Below are 22645 nucleotides of genomic sequence, written 5' to 3' on the forward strand. Positions count from 1 at the left end.
GTAAACAGGTTGATTCTATAGCAAAGACCTGAGCCGGATGCTTTGCAAAGCCAAAACAGGCTAAAACGGCAGGACACAGGAGCGCTGGGCACTGGGCATGAGGAGGTAGAATCTTCCTTGCCCAACTACCAAGCTCCTTTGTCTCTGCTTTTCAAGGACCAATCGTAGGAACCAGCTATTCACTCTTAAAACTTCACATCGCTACAGAGTCAGATGTTTATTTTCTAAATTCAGCTACAATCAGCTTTTAACATGCATTGAAAGGAAATCTTCCAAGAAACTTTCACATGATTCAGTGATTTCTTTTAAAAAAAAAACTCTTTGCAAATTAAATTTCTGGAACAAACATCAACAACAAAGAGTAATTAAAAAAAAAAAAAAAACACTAAAAAATTTTATGGTGTTATTTACCTCATCCTGATCCAACATCTGTTGCTTTAGCTTTTCAGCCAGCTGGCTCTGCTGGTTAATTTCATCATCCTGAAACAAAACATCATGTTTAATTTTTTTTTGGTTAGTTAAGCCATTTTTGATATCCTGGTTTCCTGACGACAGTCAAACACCAGGATACCAGCTAGAAGTTTGCTAATAAGATGAAGAGAATGGTGTGGTGTTCCTATACAAAGAGGGATCGGTTGGCTCTGGATTTGAGTTTGTTAAAATATCTCTTTTACCTACCTTTCTCAGCAGACAGAACATCTAGATAGTCTGGGAAATATATCACATGTTCCACCCAAATCCCGGTCATTCAATAATCAGACATGTAGGGTTTGGGAACTGAAAAGGACTTGAGATACCCCTTCCAATTCAAAGACATTAACAGTGAATTCCTAGTTCAAAAAATAAGGGAGTAGGTTCCTGATCATCTGCTCTGTAATATATTAACATCCCAAATTCTTGTCAAATCAGTGACCAGAATGCTGCCAGTTCAAACCTTTTACTTACAGAGGTTTTGTCAGTTGAAAAAAAACATTTACTAGAGAATGCTGAATATACCATGGACTGCCAAAAGAATGAACAAATCTGTCTTGGAAGAAGCACAACCAGAACGCTCCTTAGATGCAAGGATGGTGAGACTGCATCTTACATACTTTGGACATGTTGTCAGGAGGGATCAGTCCCTGGAGAAGGACATCATGCTTGGCGGAGTACAGGGTCAGCGAGAAAGAGGAAGACCCTCAACAAGGTGGACTGACACAGTGGCTGCAACAATGAGCTCAAGCATAACAATGATTTTAAGGGTGGTGCAGGACCAGGCAGTGTTTCATTCTGTTGTGCATGGTGTCGCTACGAGTGGGAACCGACCTGAGGGCACCTAACAACAACAACAGAGAGTTCATCTTTGTTATTAACAGACTTCCGTCTTGATTGGAAATTAATTTTCTTACCAATTGAAAAAAAAGATGTACCTGGGGGGTATAGGAATGTTAATGCTTCCTTTTTGGCTTGTCACTGAAGTGAGAAAGGATCTATAATGAAGAGATATTGACTTGCTAGTATAGGAAAAAAAAAAGATTGTTTTAGCTGTACCAAGAAGGAATGTTTATTGCAGGCAGTTGTGCCGATGTTGGGGAAGCATAGGAATAGAATGGGAGGAAGAAGGCAGGAAGCAATAAGAAACTGAAGTAAATTTGTTCCCCATACTATTATTTTCTGCCACTAGATGTTGCCGCCACAAAAGCCGGGGTGTTCACTGCCTCCCTCTCACTGTCCAGTGCAAACATCTCTGCCTCTCCCTAGACACTGTCCACCCTCAATGCACCTACCAGCATGAGACATTCAACATTCCCTGTAATGATTTTCATGATTTCTAACAAAATTTTGAAGCACAATCTGTGAAAAATGACAACCTGGAGTTTCATTTGCCTCTCCCTTAGAAACAGGAAAATCCTATTTAGTAACGTTTCCAAGGTCTAACCATCACGAGGGACCAGCCCCTGGAGAAGGACATCATGCTTGGTAGAGGGTCAGCGAAAAAGAGAAAGACACTCAATGAGATGGACTGACACAGCGGCTGCAACAACGGGCTCAAGCACAGCAACAATTGTAAGGATGGCACAGGACCCAGCAGTGTTTCCTTCTGGTGTGCACAGGGTAGCTATGAGTCAGAACTGACTCGATGGCACTAAAAACAACAGCAACCATAAGGCATTGGTGGTTCAGTGGTAAAATTCTAGCCTTCTATGCAGGAGGCTCGGGTTCCATTCCCAGTCAATGCATCTCCTGTGCGGCCACCACCCATCTGTCAGTGGAGGCTTGCGTGTTGCTATGATGTTGAACAGGGTTCAGCAGGACTTCCCGATCAAGATGGACTAGGAGGAAAGGCCAGGTGATCCACTTGCAGAATCAGCCAATGAAAACTCTATGAAGCACACTGGTCTGATTCACAACTGATCATGCGGATGGCACAAGATCAGCAGCATCATTTGGTTCTGTTGTGGACAGGGACACCATGAGTGGACAGACAGCTGACTCCATGGCAACTAACAACAGCAGCAGCAAGTCTCAAGCAGAGTCAGAGTCAGTCCGCCACTACTGGCTCCCTCTTTGTGCCAGGTTCTGCCCCCAGGTTTTATCAGCAGCCCACACAAAACCTGTACTTTCTGCCTTTTTCAGAGGTGGGGAGAGAGGTCAAGGGCCTGTGTCACATCAATTTTTCATGGGATATTCCCCAGCCTGTCTAGTAGTGTCCACATATACATTTGAATCAGATTAACTCACTGTCACAAACTAAATGCTTTCAGTGGAGTAAACAAACAAACAAAAAAACCAACCCAGTGCCGTGGAGTCGATTCTGACTCACAGAGACCTTAAAGGACAGTGCAGAACTGCCCTGTAGGGTTTCCAAGGCTATAACCTTTAAGAAAACAGACTACGGCATCTTCCTCCCTTGGAGCAGCTGGTAGGTTCAAGCTGCCATTCTTTCAGTTAGCAGTCAAGCACTTAATCACTGCACCATCAGGGCTCCTTTAATGGATCAAAGAAATTCTAAATTTGATGTTACAGGGTCTGTATGTCCTTATCGTTTGTGTACAAAATCTTTTGGAGACCAGCTGACGCAGCAGTTAAGAGCTTGGCTGCTAACCAAAAGGTTGGCAGTTGGAATCCACCAGCCACTCCTTGGAAACCCTATAGGGCAGTTCTACTCTGTCCTACAGGGTCGCTATCAGTTGGAATCAACTCAACAGCAACGGGTTTTGTTTTTGTTCTGTGTTTTTGAGAACATCTTTTGGCCTCACTTCTTTGTTCAGGGAGATGCTGAACTTTTTACACCAACGTATCCTTAGTAGTTCTACAAAATACTAATGACATTCTTCCTCCAATTACATTTCTGGCCAGAGAATTAGGGAAATTACTTCAGGATGACACAGTCAAAATCTGGTACTTCTACAACTAGACTGTTTTGTAGGGCGTATTTTCCCTTCCACTTTATAAACTCAGCATGTCCATTACCAGGGATGAGTTTATGCTCCTTTGCACATAAATATTAAACAACTTCACATAAAAGACCCAAGAAGTTTAACATCAGCGAACCGCCATCTCTTCCCTTGGGACATACGAGCAACCACTGCAAGTGATATAAATCATGAGAGAAGAAAAGCGGTCGAGAGGGCTCTTTGTTCTTATACTGTGCTCAGTTCAAAGCCTGAAGACGCAGGCTTCCTCCCTATAGGTGACAAATTGGGGTGTGGTGATTTCTGAGGTACAGTGAAAAACGAAGGGCCCAGCCCCATCTGGGGAAGGACGAGGAACAGGGATTATATTACAAGGACATGTATCACTGGTACCAGAGACATTCCAAAACTACTTTTACCCTTTAAAAAAATAAGGCAAATTCTCTAAGAAATTAGCATAGCCTATTGTGATTTTTTTTTTTTTTTTTTAAATTTTCAAGACTTTCAGAATAAGGAGTACTATGCAGTCCACATCTACACATTCAAGTGCAACTTCTAGAATGTCTTTCAGCATGCTCACTCTGATGCTATTAAGATCTAGTCCTTGGATAACAGATTTCAAAACACTTTTAAGGAAATATTTTTGTGCTAGAATTTACACGAAAGAGCTGAGTTGCCAACTGGTCACCAAGGACCTTTTAATTATAAAAATGTTTTTGTTGCAATGCTAATCAGTGAAATAAGATTCAACTTCTATTTCTACTTAAACTGGACTCCTTTCATAGATCTGCTTGATGTACAATAGTATCAAAGAGGAGACACTAGGAACATGAGAAAGACAAAGAGCCAACAGATGGCTTGTTCATCTTCTAAGTCTGCTTTCAGCCCACCTTTACACCTCCACACCTTTGATACCACATATGATGTGGCTTCTCCCTTCAGCAAACAGAACCCAAAAGAGAGAAGAATGAGAGGAAAGAAGGGAACCAATATTTATTAAGGAGTCTTGGTGGCACAGTGGTTAAGGGCTCAGCTGCTAACCAAAAGGTCAGCAGTTTGAATCCAGCAGCCACTCCTTGGAAACCTTATGGAGGCAATGCTATTTACTGAACATCTGTTATGTACTAGAAACTCTAAATCTCACCTTTTGAAGTAACCGGTACAAAAAGACCAAACCAGTTGCCATCGAGTCAATTTTAATTCCTGACAACCCTATGTGTGCAGAGTAGAACTGCTCCATAGAGTTTTCAAGGCCGTGGTCTTTTGGAAGCAGACTGCCAGGCCTTTCTTCCAAGGGGCCTCTGGGTAGGCTCAAACTGCCAACCTTTCCTTTAGTAGCTGAGCACTTAACCATTTGCAATACCCAGGGACTCTGAAGTAACAAGTATTATCCCAATTTTACACACAAGAAAGACACCTTCAGTAGGTTAAGTCATCAACTCAGGTCTCAAAACCAAAAAACCAAACCTGTTGCTGTTGAGTCAATTCTGACCCAGAGTGACCCTACAGGACAGAGCAGAACTGCCCCATAGGGTTTCCAAGGAGCAGCTGGTAGATTCAGACTGCTGATCTTTTGGTTAGTAGCCACACGCTTGACCACTGTGCCCATCAGGGCCCCCTCAACCCAGGTCTCAGCATTATTAAATGCAGGTCTGATTCCAAAGCGCATGCCTTTCTATTACACGGCACGGCTTGAGAGGGTAGCTGTCCTAACAGCCCTGGAAGGCAACACAGATAGAGGGGGAACAGCTGGGAGGAAATGATGTCTTCCTTCTTCCACCACATTGTATATACACTCATCAGGTCGACAATTTCCTCATTGAGAGGGCTAAGGCCTAAAGGAGATGAGCACTGGACTGGGAGTCAAAAGATGTATAACCTCATTCCAGCTCTGCCACTTACAGGCGATGTAAACTTGCATAAGTCATGTAACCACTCTGGGCTAGTTTCTCACCTAGACTCAAATACTTTCAATTCTAACATTCTATAATTTATGAAGATGCCATGTTCCAACTCATTATTCTCAGAAATATGAAACAGCCTACATCATCAAAAGCATGGAAATACCTTCTGGAACCTTCGAGAGGAGGACAAATAGAAATGACAGTTGATAAGACATAATCAGGCAGTTCCTGATAGAGCTACTAAGGTCCAATCAGTAGCTTTGGCGCCCCCTATTGGGTCGCTATGAGTCAGAATTGACTCGAGGGCACTGGTTTGGTTTGGTTTTTGTTTACGGCTGAGGTATCGGGGCTCAGTTCCCCCTCAGATCTCTCAGCAAAACACTATGAGGACAGAAGTGGCGGCAGTGGATCATAATTGCTAACCTAGAAATGTGTTCTTTACAGAGTTTCCACGGCATATGCTAAAGGAAAATGATATGACAGAAAATTCCTTAGGCTGGTCATCAGGAGGTAGAGACTCTAGGACCGGCTCTGTCAGCTACCAACTGAATGCCCCAGAAAGTGGCATTTTCATCTCTATGAGCTCAGTCTGAGCCCTGGTAGGTAGCACAATGGTTAAAGCTCTCACGAACCAAAAGGTCAGCTGTCCAAGCCCATCAGCCGCTCTGCAGTGGTGACGGGCGGGGGAGAGATGTGGCAATCTGCTCCCATAAAGATTACAGCCTTGGGGAAAAAAAAAAAAAAAAAGAATACAGCCTTGGAAACCCTATGAAGCAGTTCTACTCTGTCCCATAAGGTCAAAATGAGTCAGGGCTGATTCCACAGCAACGGGTTTGATTCTTTGGCGGGGTGGGGAGGCTTGAGTTCAGACCTCATCATCACTACATTTCAAAAACTAGATTTGAGACCTAGTCTGAAGTCTCTGAAAGCTTCTCATGCCACCAAGATAAATAATCCCAATTCCAATGACAACAGACATCTATTCATAGAGAAGAGAATACAGATTCTGGTTCACACCTCTCACCCAGGATTCTCTGGGGATTACCAAAAATGAGCCCATGAATTCTAAGATGAAAAGTGATCAAAAAAAAAAAAAAAAAAACTGTAGTATGGTATCTTCTTTACTATTTAACAAAAGCAGTTCTTTGGGGAAATCAAAAAATTGCATATTACCATTAGCCTTACTATTGATCTGGAAACCCTGGTAGCGTAGTGGTTAAGAGCTATGGCTGCTAACCAAAAGGCTGGCAGTTCGAATCCACCAGGTGCTCCTTGGAAACCGTATGGGGCAGTTCTACTCTGTCCTATAGGGCCGCTATGAGTCAGAGTCGACTTGATGGCAAGGGGTTTGGTTTGGTTTTTTGGTACTATTGATCTGCTTTTTCTCTGTACTAAAGGGCAGTTCACTCAGCTCTCATGGGTGTGAATATCTTATTGAATGTGTTACCAGCAAAGCTTGGTCACCCACAATTTAAAGGTGTAGTTATAATACAAACTCAGTCACAAAACAAGCAGAACTGGCTTTCTTAAGGTCACCACTCACATTAAGCTTGTAAAGGTGATACCAGACCCTGAGCTTTAAGAGAGAGGCCCATAAGATTAATGGCGACGTTAACATAACAAAGCTGTTTCATCCAAGTCAGAGGCTGGGAACTCTGAGCTAAAACCACAGCAGAATAGATTAAATCAAACTAAAAATATCAGCCACCTTGATGAAATGAACTAAAAGGATTTAGAATATTCCAAGAGCAATATGCCAACATCATGTGAAATACTGATTTAATTTCCTATGCCTCTGAGATTCCTAACTTGAACTTTCATTGAAGATGGCTGATACACAATGCTCTCCGAGGTCACTTTCCGTTCTAACTTATGCCGTTTACTCAATTATTTGAGTGCTAAAAGTTTGCCATGAAACTGGACATCTCTGATCAGCATGTTCAAACTACTCTCATGAGTGTGCCCCTGAAAGCAGCTTCATGGGTAGGACAGAAGCCATCAGACTACACACCACTTCTGATGTGGCAGAACTACCTGATTAAAGCACACACCTTTTAGGAGTTACCAATCTTGCCCCTATAGCTGAGGCTGCTGTTAGAGTTTCCAGTGGTGAGGGATAGGCTCAAAGAAGAAAGGAAAGGAGATTTAAACAAAGATCATACACACTTACATGCAGTAATCAGCTCCAGTCCAATTTCTAGAGGACCTAAATAGCATCTGTCTGCCTATCCAGGCCAACATCCCACTTTTCCAGTCAAATTTCCATTCCATATGAATCAAGTACCCTAAGTCTACACGATAAAGAGCTGGGGTAGGTATCAGGAAGACAAGCATCGACATGAGTCTGCAGCCCTACATCAGCTCCATGGGACCCGAAGCTGTTTATGGTCAAAAGGTCAGGCACCTGTCATCTTGGTCTCTGTACTAGAGTGAGGATGGTAAACCTCCAGCTACCTTATCGTCCAGTTGTCTGTATAGGCTGGAGATTTCCTCATCGTACTTCTCCTTCTCCTCTGTGGAGATACCAGCAACAACAGGAGCAATATTGTCTATGATGGGAGTGTTATCACAGGGCTCCAGGTTCTTCTGGTCCTTAGCGCTTATCTGTTCATCCTCAGGCACAGCTTCTCCTGCAAAACACGGCCAAAAGGAGTTGGTAAGTGAAGAAATCCATCATGCAACCCTGAAGGAAGAGTTTTATAGTCATTCCCAGTGAAAAAGACACAGGACATAATAAACAGCTGTATATAGAGTTGCACTTTGTGTTCTTTCTATCTGACTAGAAAGGTTGTAGTTAATTGACCAAAACTAGTCCTAAGGAAGACAGGACTATGTCATCCTCCCTCCCTAGCAACGGATCACTTAAATCAACTGGTTCTATCAACCACACAAGCTCTTAACTACTCCAACTTGCAGCAAAACCCAGGATTTTTTGCATTCATTTTCCTCTTCTTGGGAATGAATATACTGGGGCTTTACTAGAATCACTTTCTCTCTAGCGAATGATTCAAAGGGAAACAGGCCTCTGAGGCATCCTAATTACCAGTTAATTATGTTACCAGTTCATTAATAGAAACTACCAAATCAAGGGACTAATTCACCATTGTTTAAAAGAACACTCTAGGCCCCAAACCCTCTGAATTTGAGAGTCCCTGAATCTGGAACAGGGAGTCAGGGTATTCCTGGGCCCAAGGACTCTGACTGGGGCTGCACAGACACACATTCCACTACCCCTCTCTCCCCCAGGAAGTCAGAACTAATTGGCTCTGCTGGAGAGTTCAAACAGAATAATTCCCTGTGATGTCAGATGGTCCCAGGAATGAAAAAAGCAGACAATCTAGAATATCCTGCAGAGACCCTGCATGCCACTTCTCTGTCTGCAGAGTAGCATTTGTTATGGCCTTCAAAGGAAACATTGCCGAATTGGACAAGGCAAATCGAAATTGAAGAAAAAGGTGTAGTTCTAAACCTGGCCAATGGCTGTCCCCAACAGGAAAATCACTTTGCAAAGAAAGAGTGCATAAAAAGGATTCGATTAAAACTGTGTGGCCCAACTGAATTTCTAAAAATATCTTCTTGGAAAGCAAATCAAAACCAAACATACTTTTCCATCACAATGTTTACGATCAACTTCAACTTCGCACTCATTTTGCAACAATCAGCGCTTGTCTGCAATGTTCCACGCCTCACCCCAGTTCTCAGCCCATGAAATCCATTTTGTGGAAACTCCCTAGGAAGACTGCCCTGAGCCAGAGAACATTTCTCAAATATGACAGAATAACTAAAATCCTAATCTCAGAGCTTCATTAACTCTATCATGCCTCAAGGAACTCACCTGAACACTGTATAGTCATGTGCTGCTTAACGTTCACGATACACTCTGTGAAATAGGACGCTGTGTGATTTGGACGTTGTGCAAATGTGCCTAAATCACAAGTGATAGCATTCACTGATTTCCCACCTTCCTGTTGTTTAATAACCTTTTGTTTTACTTCCAAAACTGTACTTCTCCTTTGCCTCTTGCTGCTGCTACCACTAGCACTGGTTTTGCTGCATTTGGGAACCATGATGCACTCCACGGGAATATTTTCCAAAGAAAATTAAATATAGAAATAATGCTACAACACTCAAGAGATGCGTGATACAAGGACCTGGATGCTGCTGCTTATGAGTCAAAGCACACATTATTTTACGGTAAACCTTTTATTTGTAAGTAGGGAAAGTTCACATCAAAATAACGCTAGAAAAGTACAGTCACATAAGGCAGTAACAGGCGTTTATTATCACTGTTAAGACATACGTGTTATAGGTTAAACATGTACAGTACCATTATACACCTGGCAGTGCAACTGCTTTGTATACAAAAGACATGAGATACACTTGTGTGTGAGAACCTGTTGTGTTCACCACATCCAGTTATATCCGCTACGTCCCATTCACCAATTGGAATTTCTGGACTCTACTATAACCTTATGGAACCATGGAGGTATGCAGATAGATGATGCCCTAACAGACATTATGCAGTGCATGACTACATGTATCACAATATAAACAAAACTCTTTGTGATGAGTTAGCTTTGCTGCTTATGAAGATTCCATTATCTCCCTTGATAAGCCACGAGACGGTAGGATACGCCTCCATGTCCAGTACAATTAACACCCAATGTTTTGCTTTTGTATGACAGTTCCATTTGATGCCACAATTTGAAGCAAAACCTGAATAAACTATTTGCTGAATACAAAACTGATCCAACCCTTTTTCCTTCTAAAGGTGAACTTTAGATATACCTCAGCCTTCTTCTAAAATTATTGGCCTGAAATAAAACCAGAATATCAGAGTAGCCTTCAACTGAACCTGAACCAAACCAATATTTCATTTAGTTCCAGTTCCTGGCTTAAAACATCCATCAACAACCTTAGTGTGCAGACTGGATTTCACCCAATTAAAGGATCTACAGTCTGCTAGATCTATGGGCTATAAAGGCAGCACCGTGTTCCAGTTCCTACTAAAGATTTTTTTGCAGGGGGAGGGACTTAAAAATTTAAAAACAAAACGTGTGTGTGTGTGTGTGTATATATATATATATATGCCTTTTTCTCACCACACATATAATGCAGGATACATTCTCAATTTAAGCAATTAAACAATTCAAGCAATATACAGTATATGCTAAAACCTGAAAATCCTTTCTCCCTCTCCCTTCCAATTATGTTCCCTTTCCAGCAGAATCCACCACTAACATGTCCTTGCCCTACTTGAATCATAGCTGTGTCTTAATTCTTCAGTTTTAGCTTCTGAAATTTGGGACCAGGGTAACCGAGTACAGCATAAATTTGTTCTTCGAGCTTCAGCATGATGAGGTGAAACTCTTAGTACCTCTGAACCAGAAAGCTACCAGAATATGGTCGTTATTATCTACAGGCCAACTCACCCTCAAGTCCAGAGGTAAGGCATAAAAACACTGCAGGAGACACATCTCCTGTGCTCTTTAGTTCCAAATGACCAGAGAGGTAGTGAAATAATAAGGGTAGGGTGAGCTAAGGAGCTGCATCATCCTTATTTCAATTCATCTGGGAGGGTACTAGCCAAGGATGAACTCCCTATAACCTGCTCTAACCAAAAGTTACAGGCCTGCCTCCTTCCAGAGCTACCCTCCTCCTGCACCGAGGTACTGCAGCATCACTGTGTACTAAGGTTATTTGCGTCAGATTAGAGATCCAGCAACCTAGTCAACACAGCTACAACGCACCCGGAAAATCATCAATCAGACTATACAACATCATCTCCAGTGACGTGGATCTCGTTTTTTCTTTATTTTTTTAACAGATCTAATTAATCACAAGCCCCTCTCTGGTTTAACCTCTTGGCTTGCTTTTTTGTAAAGGAAATAAAATGCCTTCATCCCAGAGTTGTTCTAAAAATGAATGAAGAAGATACATGTAAAAAGCACAAAGGGTTATTATTTAAAGTCCATTTCTTATCCCCTCCTCTCCCAAAATCTCAACTTTTTAGGCTTTGCAGATAAATTATTATTTTTATTTAAGACTAATGTCTCTGGGGTCATCACAATGCCTTTGTGGCTAGAGCTCAGTATAGCCATGCAGGTCTCTTTCCGGTTAATTTTTATTACTATTGAAACAATATTTGAAACCTATAGCAAACTTTCTCATTTCTCTTAAACAATCTCTGAATCAAAGCACTAACACGCCTCCCACAAAGCTACATCTGACAACGAGTTCTTCCCAGTTTACATTCAAAAGGTCAGGTAGCCAGGATTATTTTCTGCAGCAGCCATTCAGACCGAGAAGAACAAAGCAGCAACATGCAGGAACAAAAGCAGCAGGCGTCTGTGGGACAGCACAGCTCCTGCTCAGAGAGGGGTCAAGAACTGATTTTCCCAAACACCGCTGCCCTTCAAAGGACCGAGAAAATGACTTCCAGAAGCATCCCCGGTAACCACACTGTCCAGCTCACGAACATGTCTGGGGATTGTAAATTCCCAACACTATGCAAGACCTGACACCAGGCAATCTGTCTCCATGGCAATCTCACCACTGTTAATCGAGAATATTCCCTGCACTGCAGTGGACTGAGTCTCGGGAGAAGCACCACAAGGTGATTATGGAATAACTGATTAGAACAAGGAAGACAGCCACAAGCAAACCCTGGAGAAACATCATCCTAAAATCTGTGGTGGGAGGAGGAGAAAAAGACCACCAAATTAAGACTAGTATCTATTTTTATCTACCTTCTTTGAATTAAAAACAGGCTTCCCTTAGTTTATCCCCTGAAGTGCATACTTACTAGCCATAGGGAAAGGGGTTAATGATACTGTGAAGCATCAGATTTTCTAGGATAAAAGGCTCCCCTCCCCTCAACTAGAAACCTTCCCCTTCTTTAAATAAGCACCCTGGCATTTACTATCGTCAGATGTAATTACCACTAAGGACTAAAAAGATTTGTGTTTACACAGGACTCGAAGTATTACCTATAAGGTTTGTAGCACATTTTAATTAAGGGCATAAATAACGTTTCTGTAAAAAAAAAAAAAAATCCATCCTTAGACATCCATAGACAAGAATGACAGAATAACCAAAAATTCTCATTAGGGCTATTAGCTAAAAATTCTAAAATAGCCCTTTATTTCCATGCCCCCTCCCCATCATTAGACTGCCAGTAATCCATTAAAATTTTACACATGAAATAGCAACAAGCTAGTTATTCTTTTCATAAATTCCAAGTTCTCAAAGCCTCTGGAGAACGGAGGAAGGTAATTGCCCTCTCTCCGCAACTCCCAGGCAGGGCAGATTTGCTGGTCACTCACAGCTTCCGCCAGAACCCATGGCAGATCTGGCAAACAAGGTGCTTCCTTTTAATACCAATTACACAGGCCTAGTGGCAGATCTAATGGTAGATAATTTCTGTATCAAACAAACTAAAAGGAAATCTTTAGGTTCCCGATGGGTAGGAGCAGCCAGGTACAAGATGGCATCACATAAATGTGAGGCTTAAAAAAAAAAAAAAAAAAAAAATCATTCCCTCATTGAATTATTTCGCATGCAAATAGCATCTTTCACCCTAGTTTCTAAAAACACCATAAGCAGCTTAAAACATTCTCTGAAACCTTTTAGAGTCATTTTCTAATAAACTGGTCACGGGGGACATTGCATCCTCTTTACATTCACAACCTCCTTAACAGGCCACATCAGTCTCCTGGAGGTCAGTATTCCCATTACAGTGTCTGCTTGTGCTCTCAAAAGAAGGAAGGGGACCAAACAAATGAGACTGCTCAAATGAAATGCTAATTTAGGAGCTTCTATTATCATCCGAAACCAGGAAGAGGGGGAGGGGGCAGCATCCCCTCGAGATTTAATGCTAAAACAGCAAATCAGGATTCCCACTACAGAGGCCCCACAGTTCCACAAAGCCCCGGCTCAGACACCAGGTTACAGATTTACCTAGTTACAGAACCAAGCACGCTGGTCTGTTGGGTTTTACACCTGGAGAACAAATCCGTTTTAGAGACCGCTGATTTTTCCCAGCCTTCTCTACCTGTTTTTTGTTTTCTCTACCTGTGATGAAATCATGTCCTTGTATGATTTCAGCAGATGGGGTAAATCTATATTCACTCTGTTATTTAATATTGAATCATGCAAAGGCCATACACATACACTGTAGTCAAGTCATCTCCCTGCACACTACTGACACCCAGATTATCAGGTCCTCCTTGTTCTGACTTAAGCCCCTGAAAAAGCTGTTATTTTAAGTACTACATTCAAAGAAGTATCAGAGAAGAGGGCACTTGTAAAGACTGACCAGGCAGCACAAGGGAGCTATGGACCAAGCACCTCAGAACTCCACATAGCTGCCCTCCCCCACCCCTGTCAAGAGTGTTCTTGATGGCTAGCGTAGAGGGTGAACTGGGAACCATAATTCACTCTGAATATTGCTCCTATCCAAATCTATCCCCACCATCAAGGGCTGCTCGTGTCCTTTTCACACATGCAATCAACAAAGCAATGGAGCTAAAAAAGAAAATCCTATTTCTGTCAACTGCCCCACTCCATCTCTCTGTTCCTTAAGAATGCAGGCAGAATAAATTTCCACGAGGTACAAGGGCCAAGCAGTGCCTCCAGATTTGAAGACCGGCAATCAGCAATAGCCCACAAGATGTCACTAGTAGATTGTAGTGGACATTTGTTGTTTTTCTGCCACCCAACACCCATTTTCATAACAGTACTCAACTTCCTTTAGAGGAATTACCCTACACACACACACACACACACACACACACACACACCCCTCCCAACCGCGTACAGTCTTCAGTGGACAATGTATCAGCATGCTCTGTCTTCCCCAGCCAAGGCACACCACCAAGTAGAGCGCTCTTACTTCTCTCCTGAGACTCTGAATCTCCGACATAATGATGCAAGGATGGGAAAAACACTGAGACAGTATTCACTCCAGTGTGGCCCCTTAAGAGACCTGGCAATTAGTTCCTGCTGCCTGCATCCCTGGAGCAGCCCCAGCTTCTTCCTGTCGGAGCGTGGTTCCTTTGCTGCTCCTCTGCTTCTGTGCATCACTCACATCCTCCTAATGCATTCTCTTTTTTGTTTAAGCCAAGCGGGGCCAGTTCTTGTTGCTTGCAACCAAAGACCACAACTGCCACACTAGAAAATTAAACCAGGCCAAGTGGGTGGCTCTCCTCATTCTTTCCTTCATGGAAACAAGGAGTGGCCTTCCCCTAAGCTGCCATGCACATGCCCAGAGCTATTCTACCTTACGGCAATATCAGAAATGAATAAAGCCTTGCTATGGCATTTTTTTTTTATGGCATATATCGGAAACCCTGGTGGTATAATGGTTAAGTGCTACGGCTGCTAACCAAATGGTCGGCAGTTCAAATCCACCAGGCGCTCCTTGGAAACTCTATGGGGCAGTTCTACCCTGTCCTGTAGGGTCACTATGAGTCGGAATCCACTCGACGGCACCAGGTTTGGTTTGGTTTTTACGGTATACACCTGGGTGGCACAAACAGGTAAGTGCTGGACTATTAACTGAAAGGTTGACAGTTCAAACTCACCCACAGGTACCTTGAGAGTAAGGCCTGGGGATCTGCTTCCAACAGGTCACAGCCTTGAAAATCCTAGGGAGCAGTTTTACTCCACACACTCAGGGTGGCCATGAGTTGGAAGTGACTTAGATGGAGACTAGGAACAACCACATAGCATATATGCTGCAAGGCACAAGGCTTCTTCTGGGAATCAAGACTCTACCATGATCAGAGGAGAAAACTGCCGGCCTGCATTTGGAAGTAGCCCAGCAGGCTAGGATGGGCTGCAAATTGGTGGCTTGGGGATGGGAGCGACAGGAGTGATGGTGGGAAAAAAATACAGTAATAGGGTTTATTTTACAACTTTTGCATGTCCTCTCCTGTGGCACAGTCCCATCACTCCCAATTTTATCAAATACACCTCCTTTCACATATTTATATTATCTGCTTAGACGCTCTTAAGTATGTGCAGTTACAACACCATTTTCCCTTCTCAAACTTTGTACTGCTATACCCCATTATATGTAACAGCAAGTAGGAAAACACACACATACTCTTCTCTGCTGTACTCTTTCGTCCTGGCTCTACCAGCAGCTGAAGGATAGCAGTCAAACTTTAAATTGTAAACACATCACACAACACCAAAAACCTCTTTGCCAAGGGAGAGTACATAGGACTGCCAAGGCTCCTTGACCGCATTCCGACCGTTCAGATGACAATGTGGAAATATGAATTCCCAGGAAGCACTGAGGGCAACTAAGTAGCTGTCTCCTGGAAGTTGGGAGCCAATGTATGTGCCAAATTTAAAAAGAAAGCTGGTGATATTGCACCACTCAAAATTTTAGTGGCGGGCACTGCCTCTTCTCTAGTCCACCTTTCAAATTCCCAGTTCTCTCATTTACACAAACCAGCCATACCCTCATAGCTTCTGCTACAAGGAATGAGAACTGGGGCACGGGGACACCACTCAAGAGCTTTCGGTCCCTTCTTACATGCATTTGCCTATGTATTCATTCATTCATTTCTTTCTTTCTTTTTGGTGTAGCACATTTCATACTCATCTAACTGGCCTAACACAAATGACTAGGGCTAGCTCGATCTGCAGGCTGCACAGACAAAATATAGAGAATAAACTTAGGAGTCAGTCTCCCTAGCTTCAGGCCCTAGCTCTACCACAGACTGAGTCACCTTGGGAAGTCTTTTCACCTTTGTAAACTTCATTTTGGAAACCCTGGTGGTGTAGTGGTTGAGAGCTATGGCTGCTAACCAAAAGGTCGGCAGTTTGAATCTATAAGACACTCCTTGGAAACCCTGTGGGGCAGTTCTACCCTACCCTATAGGGTCGCTATGAGTTGGAATCAGCTCGACAGCAACAGGTTTTTTGGGGGGGGGGGGGGGGGCGGGGTTTAAACCTCATTTACTTGCCTTTATAAGTACAGATACTAATGCTTACCATACAGGGTACTTAAGGATGAAATGCACAGCCTAGGAACACAACAGGAGCCTGGTTTTGTTTGCCCCATGGCGTGCCTGTAACGTATGCTGGCATATCGTGTGATGCAGTTAATCCTTGAGATAACACTGTAGTCACAGCTGGCCAAAAGACCACTCCTTGTCTCCACCTGCCTCACCGCCCGTCACTACCCCCTTCCAGCCTGAAATGTCCACCACTAGAGTCAGTTCTTTACAAAAAACTTTTGCCTCCAGAAAAGAAATCACCTTTACAATATGAATGCTCATTTAGGAGGAATGTTCAGCTACTCAGTTATGATGGGTGTGGTGGGGAGGGGGATTCTCAACAGTCTCTTCCCTCTTCTCTTCTTCCCTATCCTCTCTCCACAGGAAACCTCACCCCTACAACCTATAGCTTCAATAGCTGATCAAACCCCAGAAAACTCAAATTCCTCTCTCCAGCTCTGGCAGCTGCTCCCGAAATCCAGACCCTCAGGCTTAACTTCTAATTTGACATTTTCACCTGGACGGTCCACAGGCTCCTCAAACTACCTTCCTCATCTCCCTCTCCTCAAGTCTGGTTCTTCTCCAGGGTTTCTGGGTGAATAGCTCTGCCCTCCACCCAACTCAGCAAGACAGAAAACGAAGCCATCCTTGATACCTCCCTCTTCCCATGTCCAACTCATCACCAAGCCCTGCTGACACCACTCAGATCCTTCCATTTCTCTCCCTTTCTACTGCCATGACTCTCAATACAAATGACGATCAGCTCATCCCCGGAATACTGCCCTAGTTCCTGGTACCTCCTCCTGCCCCATCTCATCCATTCTCCAATGTAACCAATGGATTTTCAAAAATGCAAATCTTCATCTGCAGTTTTATAACCTTGAATAGCTTCTCATTGCTTTCAAGATAATGACCAAAATCCTGAACAAGGACTGCAGAAGCCAGTACAGTATAGCCCTTGTCAATCCCTCCAGCCCATCTCAGGCTAGTGGCCCACCTCCCCACCACTCCCCCCTCCCCCCACCACCCAACTCTCCACACTGGCTTTCCTGCCCTACTCCTAAGGGCCTTAGTTAGTAAACAGGGCTTCCTCCACCCCACTCCCACTTCTACCTCACACTTCCAATTTCACCTGGCTAGCTGCTACGTCTTTCAGATGTTATTCTTTATGTCACTTACTTGGGAAAGCCTTCACTGACTTCTCAATCAAGGTCAGAGTCCCCTGTTGTAATAACTCTCTCAGCATCTTGTATGCCTCCTTCTTGTTATGCAGCACTGACTATCATTACACGCTTATTTCTGTGATTATGACTGGAGACTACCTCCCCTACCAGACTGTAAACTCCGTGAGGGCAGAGACCATGCCTGACTGTGTGCCCTTTAATCTCCGGCACATGCTTTAGTCACATGTTTACTTATTATTATGTGCCAAAAACCAAACCAAACCCACTGCCATCAAGTCAATTCCGACTCATAGCGACCCTATAGGACAGAGTAGAACTGCCCCATAGAGTTTCCAAGGAGCACCTGGTGGCTTCGAACTGCTGACCTCTTGGTTAGCAGCTGTAGTACTTAACCACTGTGCCACCAGGTTAAGCACTTGGCTGCTAACTGAAAGGTCGGTGGTTTGAACCCACTCAGCAGCTCCAAAGGAGAAAAGAGCTAGCCATCTGCTACCATGAAGACTGTTGCTGTGGTGGTATGCCATCAAGTCGATTCTGACTCACAACGACCCTATATGACAAAGTAGAACTGCCCCCATAGGGCTTCCTAGGCAGCAAATCACCAAGTCTTTTCTCTCACGGAGCTACCAGGTGAGTTTGAACCACCAGCCTTCCAGTTAGCAGCCAAGTACTTAGCCACAGCGCCACCAGGGCTCCCTATGATTACAGCTTAAGAAATCCTATGAGGCAGGTTTACTCTGTCATACAGGGTTACTATGAGTGGGAATCGACAACAGCACACAACAACAAGGGTATATGTAGGGTCTCACCTTGAAAGGGCATAGAAGCAGGACAGACAAAATGATGGTAAGGAGGCTAAACAAAGAGACCAAGAACACAGGTAGGCCAGTGTCCAAAAGAAACGCTAGCACAAAGGTGGGTTAGACAAACAGGGCAGTGGGCAGATCCCAGAGGACAGCATCTGATGAGGAACAAAGAACTGGAGGGTTAGAGCTTGGCAAGAGACAGAAAAATATGGGGAGAAAAAACAAGGTTAGTCACCAACTTCACAATGTCTCTAAGGCCAGCCCCCCACCCTTCAGCAACAGGCTTTACTGAATGTCCTGGTCACCCAGCAGAGCGCTGACCCAGAGGGTCCCAGAAATAGAACAAAACTCCACAGGGCCACCCGCTCCCAGCCTCACCAAGCACCCCGCCTATTCTCCTACTCTTGCCAAATTGCAAGGAATCATCCCCCAGCCCAAGGTGCTGAATTACTCAGTCATTCTAGCAGCTTTCAAAACACACGTGCAGCAAGAAATTCTTCCAAAAAGAAAGGAACTGTGTTATTTAGGCAACTAGGTCATTTTTTGAACCTCTCTTAAATTCTCATCAGACACGTAATTGTTTTTCAATTAAGCAGTAGCTCATTGACACCCCACTCTTACTAGCAAAGAGCCACGGCAAACATATAATCACAGGACAACCTGCCGTTAACTCTGCAGTTACAGGCAGGCAGCACCACCTCCCTGCACAACAGCCCAGGCTCCCGCACTTACTCAAGGCTGAGGTTTGCTGCAGCACCTGAAATAAACACTGAACAAAGCTGCAGAGAATCTGAAGAACAACCTCCAACTACCCACTACCTTCCTACAGGCAGACAGAGAGAGAAAGAGAGACACTCTCTCTCTCTCACACACACACACACGTCTCATTTCAGTAAAAAAAGACACCTTTCTGATCTCTGTCACAACGCTAAAATCACTGAAATACTCTGCGCTTAGAACTGGAAACCCCTCTTCAACACCTCACCCACAACCCACCCACCCACTGCATGTCAAGTCTATGAGATATTTTCTCCCAGTAGAAATGAGAACATTTAGGGGGGAAAAAAAAGTAGTTACGAAATAAGCCTTTAAGACTCCATTTTAGCATGGAGTTTCATCAGTAACCCTCTACTTCTGGCTCTGAAGAAGCTGAACATGAAGGAGATTTAAACAAACAAGCAAGCAAAAAATGAAGAAAATACATGACAGAGGTGACTTACTCCAAATCAATTACAAAACTCACAGAGAGAATGACATTAAAAAAAAAAAAAGGCAGTAAGAGCCACAAAGTCTGAGGCACTGCCCTCCAAACTTCAATTATGGCTACCAAAGAGTGAATGACAGTAATAGATGGACAGCTCATTGGAAAGAGGTTAAGGCAACCTTGCAAACTGTCACACGCCCACACTGACAATGCATGCCAGCCAAGTGATGGGCTGGGGGAAGGAACTGCCTAGGGAATGAGAAACATCTGGCTGTTCCCACACATTGTTCCCAGGCAAGACTAAGCTTCACCTTCACCCCTCCTTCCCTCACGTTTCCCAGGATGCCAGCAGTCACAAGAAAAAAAGTACACACTTCGGCCTCATTCTTCCTCTACATTCTTTCTTACCATTTCTCCATCTGTTTAGCTCCATCTCCAGGTGCTGGATAACATTTTTCAAAGTCTTGTTTTTTTCTTTCTCTTTTTCATATTTCTTCTTCCATTCCTCTGCCGTCAGTTCCAAGTTCACAGAGACTGTATTCTTGATGGTCTTTGCTCTAGGATTAAAAACATGAGGGAAAAATTCTGAGCACAGCTATCAGCATCAGCTGGATCATTAATATAATCAAGCCTCTAAATCTGTTCATTTCAAAGGGCTGAGACAGGGGAGCAGAGGGGTGCTGTGACTTACCTACCACTTCCCAGTTGTATGAATGGCATCATTACTCCTTCAGGCTCCAAACTCACTCCTTTTCTCCTTCACAGCCCACCAGTCTAAATCCAATGGACTTTTATTGGAATTGTCTCTCAGTGTCTCCTCTTTCTCTCCTTCCCTGCCACCATTTTAGTATATGTTCTCAGGCCTGACGTATGGTTTATTACCTTTTTCAAACTTTCAACATCCTCCTTTAGTACCTCCTGCACAGCGCTCCCAGAGCATCTTCCTAAATACAGAGTTCTTTCAATTCAGTTCAGTTTATGAAACACCTAGTCTGTGCCAGAACTGGGGTCTCCCGAGACAAATGAGGCACGGTCTCTGCCCACCTGGAGCTTGCAGTCTCTCATATCAATAATATACAGATGGAAATAATATAACCAATCTTTAATATAATGAATCAGATCCGGTACCTAGAAGCATCCCTGATATGTTGAACACACGCCAACACATGCCTCAAGGGTCAGGTGGGTCACATAAATGCGTGAGGATACCAGGTGAAACCATGGCTACCTGCAGAGCACATTCCCCATCACAGCCAAGTCACAATGCAAAAATGAAGGGCCCACTGTTCTCAGGTCACCCAGTTTTCCAAGGAAAGCCAGAAATTGAGATTTATTAAAATTTGTATCTCCTAGTTTTAAAAAATTTTTCAAAATAATTTGTGGGACAAACATGTCTAATGGCCACCATTTTGCCACATCTAATATAAGAATGGCATGGTCTTCTAAGGCCCTGTGGTCTGGGGGATTGTGATGCCACATGCCTGGTAGTTGGACAGTAACTCAAGGGAACAAATGGTGGAAGCAAAGGCAGTGCCAGCTTTAGGTGATACTAGAAACAAAAGACATGATTCACTAGTCATGCACACAAATGAACATATACACAACCTCATGCAGTTTTAAAAAGCTAAAAACTTCACCTAAAAATATGCAATTGTCCTGTCTTATCTGCTACTGACTTTATCATTTTCAATGCCCAACATTTATTGCACCATCATATTTGCCAGCACTATCTGATGTGTGACTCAGGTTAATTACCGTTGTCATCAAATGACACTTAAGACATGACTTCTATTTCAGTGAAAGAAATTCTGCAATTCTCACCAGCACTACGGACGTCATTCCAAAAATTAATTCCTAACATAGACAACTAAATAACTCAACTGTCAAAAGAAGAGTTAAACAACTTCAACATAAGACTTCACTTAATAATTAGTATAATTCTCTCTGGTTCACTGTAGCTTGAGGCTGCTGTTCCCAGAATTAAGTACTTCAACTCTAATTTTTCAGAGGAAAGTCTGTGCTGGTCTGACACTCTCACCTCCTCAGGCGGTGGCACGGATGTTTCTCAGATACAAGCACAACACTACAGCATCCATTAACAACTTACTAAGTCAGAAAGTGAAAAATAACCTATGGCTAAAATGCTTGTGGACATTTAATGGTACACTTTGAGGCTACTAATCTTACTTTTTAAAGCATAAAGAGTCCCTTGATGATTTCAAATGATACCAGAAAAAGAAAGAGCCTCTATGCTATACTTAGGGAGGTGAAGCCAGCAGACCCAGCAAGGTTCGCACTGGTATAATGGTATTCATCCTTAAACTTCTTTTAACTGCCCAGAAAATTACTTTTCTATACTTTTATATTAGTCAGGGTCCTGACAGGAAATGGGTGATCCCATTCAGATTGGGTAATCTGGGGAGAGCTTAATAATAAAATGTTTTGTATTTTGGCCATTCTAATAGGTGTGTAGGAGTCCCTGGGTGGTACAAATGGTTAAGTGCTCAACTACCGGCCAGGTGGTTAGCAGTAAAAATCCATCTAGATGCATCTCACAAGACAGGCATGGTGATCTGCTTCTGAAAGGTCACAGACTTGGAGCAGTTCTACTCTGTACACATGGGGTCACCATGAGGCCGAATCAACTTGATGGCAATTAACAACAGGTGAGTGGGTCCCTGGGTGGCACAAACAGTTAAGTACTTGACTAGTAACCTACAGGGTGGTAGTGCGAACCTACCCTCTGGTGTTGTGGAAGAAAAGCTTGGCGATCTACTTCCATAAAGATTACAGCCAAGAAAATCCTAGGGAGCAGTTCTACTTTATAGCACATGGGGTCGCCAGGAGTTGGAATTGACTTGATGGCAAAAGGTTTTCTTTTGTTTTTTGGTAACAGGTGTGCAGTGCTATCTCATCGTTTTAATGTACGTGTCGGGAAAAAACAAGGGATAGTGTGGAACCCCAGATGATGGAAGGAATTACCATACTTGGGCTGAAGGGGACCCAAAGAGAGGAAGCTAAAAGGGAAGGATGCTTGGCAGGAGTTGTAACAGCCTTTGGTTTAGTGACACAGCTGACCCAAAGTGACCCTGCAGAGAGGGAGCTGGGAAATAAATACCACAACCTCATCGGCTTCCCTC

The 22645-nt window shown here is 43.4% G+C and overlaps 1 protein-coding gene across 2 annotated transcripts in view; it reads right to left on the minus strand.

Moving 5' to 3' along the window:
* The window catches only part of KIF5C (kinesin family member 5C), a 208426-nt gene that overhangs the window by 58065 nt on the left and 127716 nt on the right, over window positions 1-22645 (minus strand). For both annotated transcript variants that reach the window (XM_003405850.4, XM_023542961.2), the window contains 3 exons: window positions 19914-20062; window positions 7754-7929; window positions 412-480 (listed from right to left, as the gene is read on the minus strand). In XM_003405850.4, the coding sequence (XP_003405898.1) occupies window positions 412-480; window positions 7754-7929; window positions 19914-20062 (394 nt within the window). The remainder of the gene's footprint in view (window positions 1-411; window positions 481-7753; window positions 7930-19913; window positions 20063-22645) is intronic.

Source organism: Loxodonta africana, chromosome 6 (assembly GCF_030014295.1).
Source record: "Loxodonta africana isolate mLoxAfr1 chromosome 6, mLoxAfr1.hap2, whole genome shotgun sequence".
In the NCBI taxonomy this organism is placed as follows: Eukaryota; Metazoa; Chordata; class Mammalia; order Proboscidea; family Elephantidae; genus Loxodonta; species Loxodonta africana.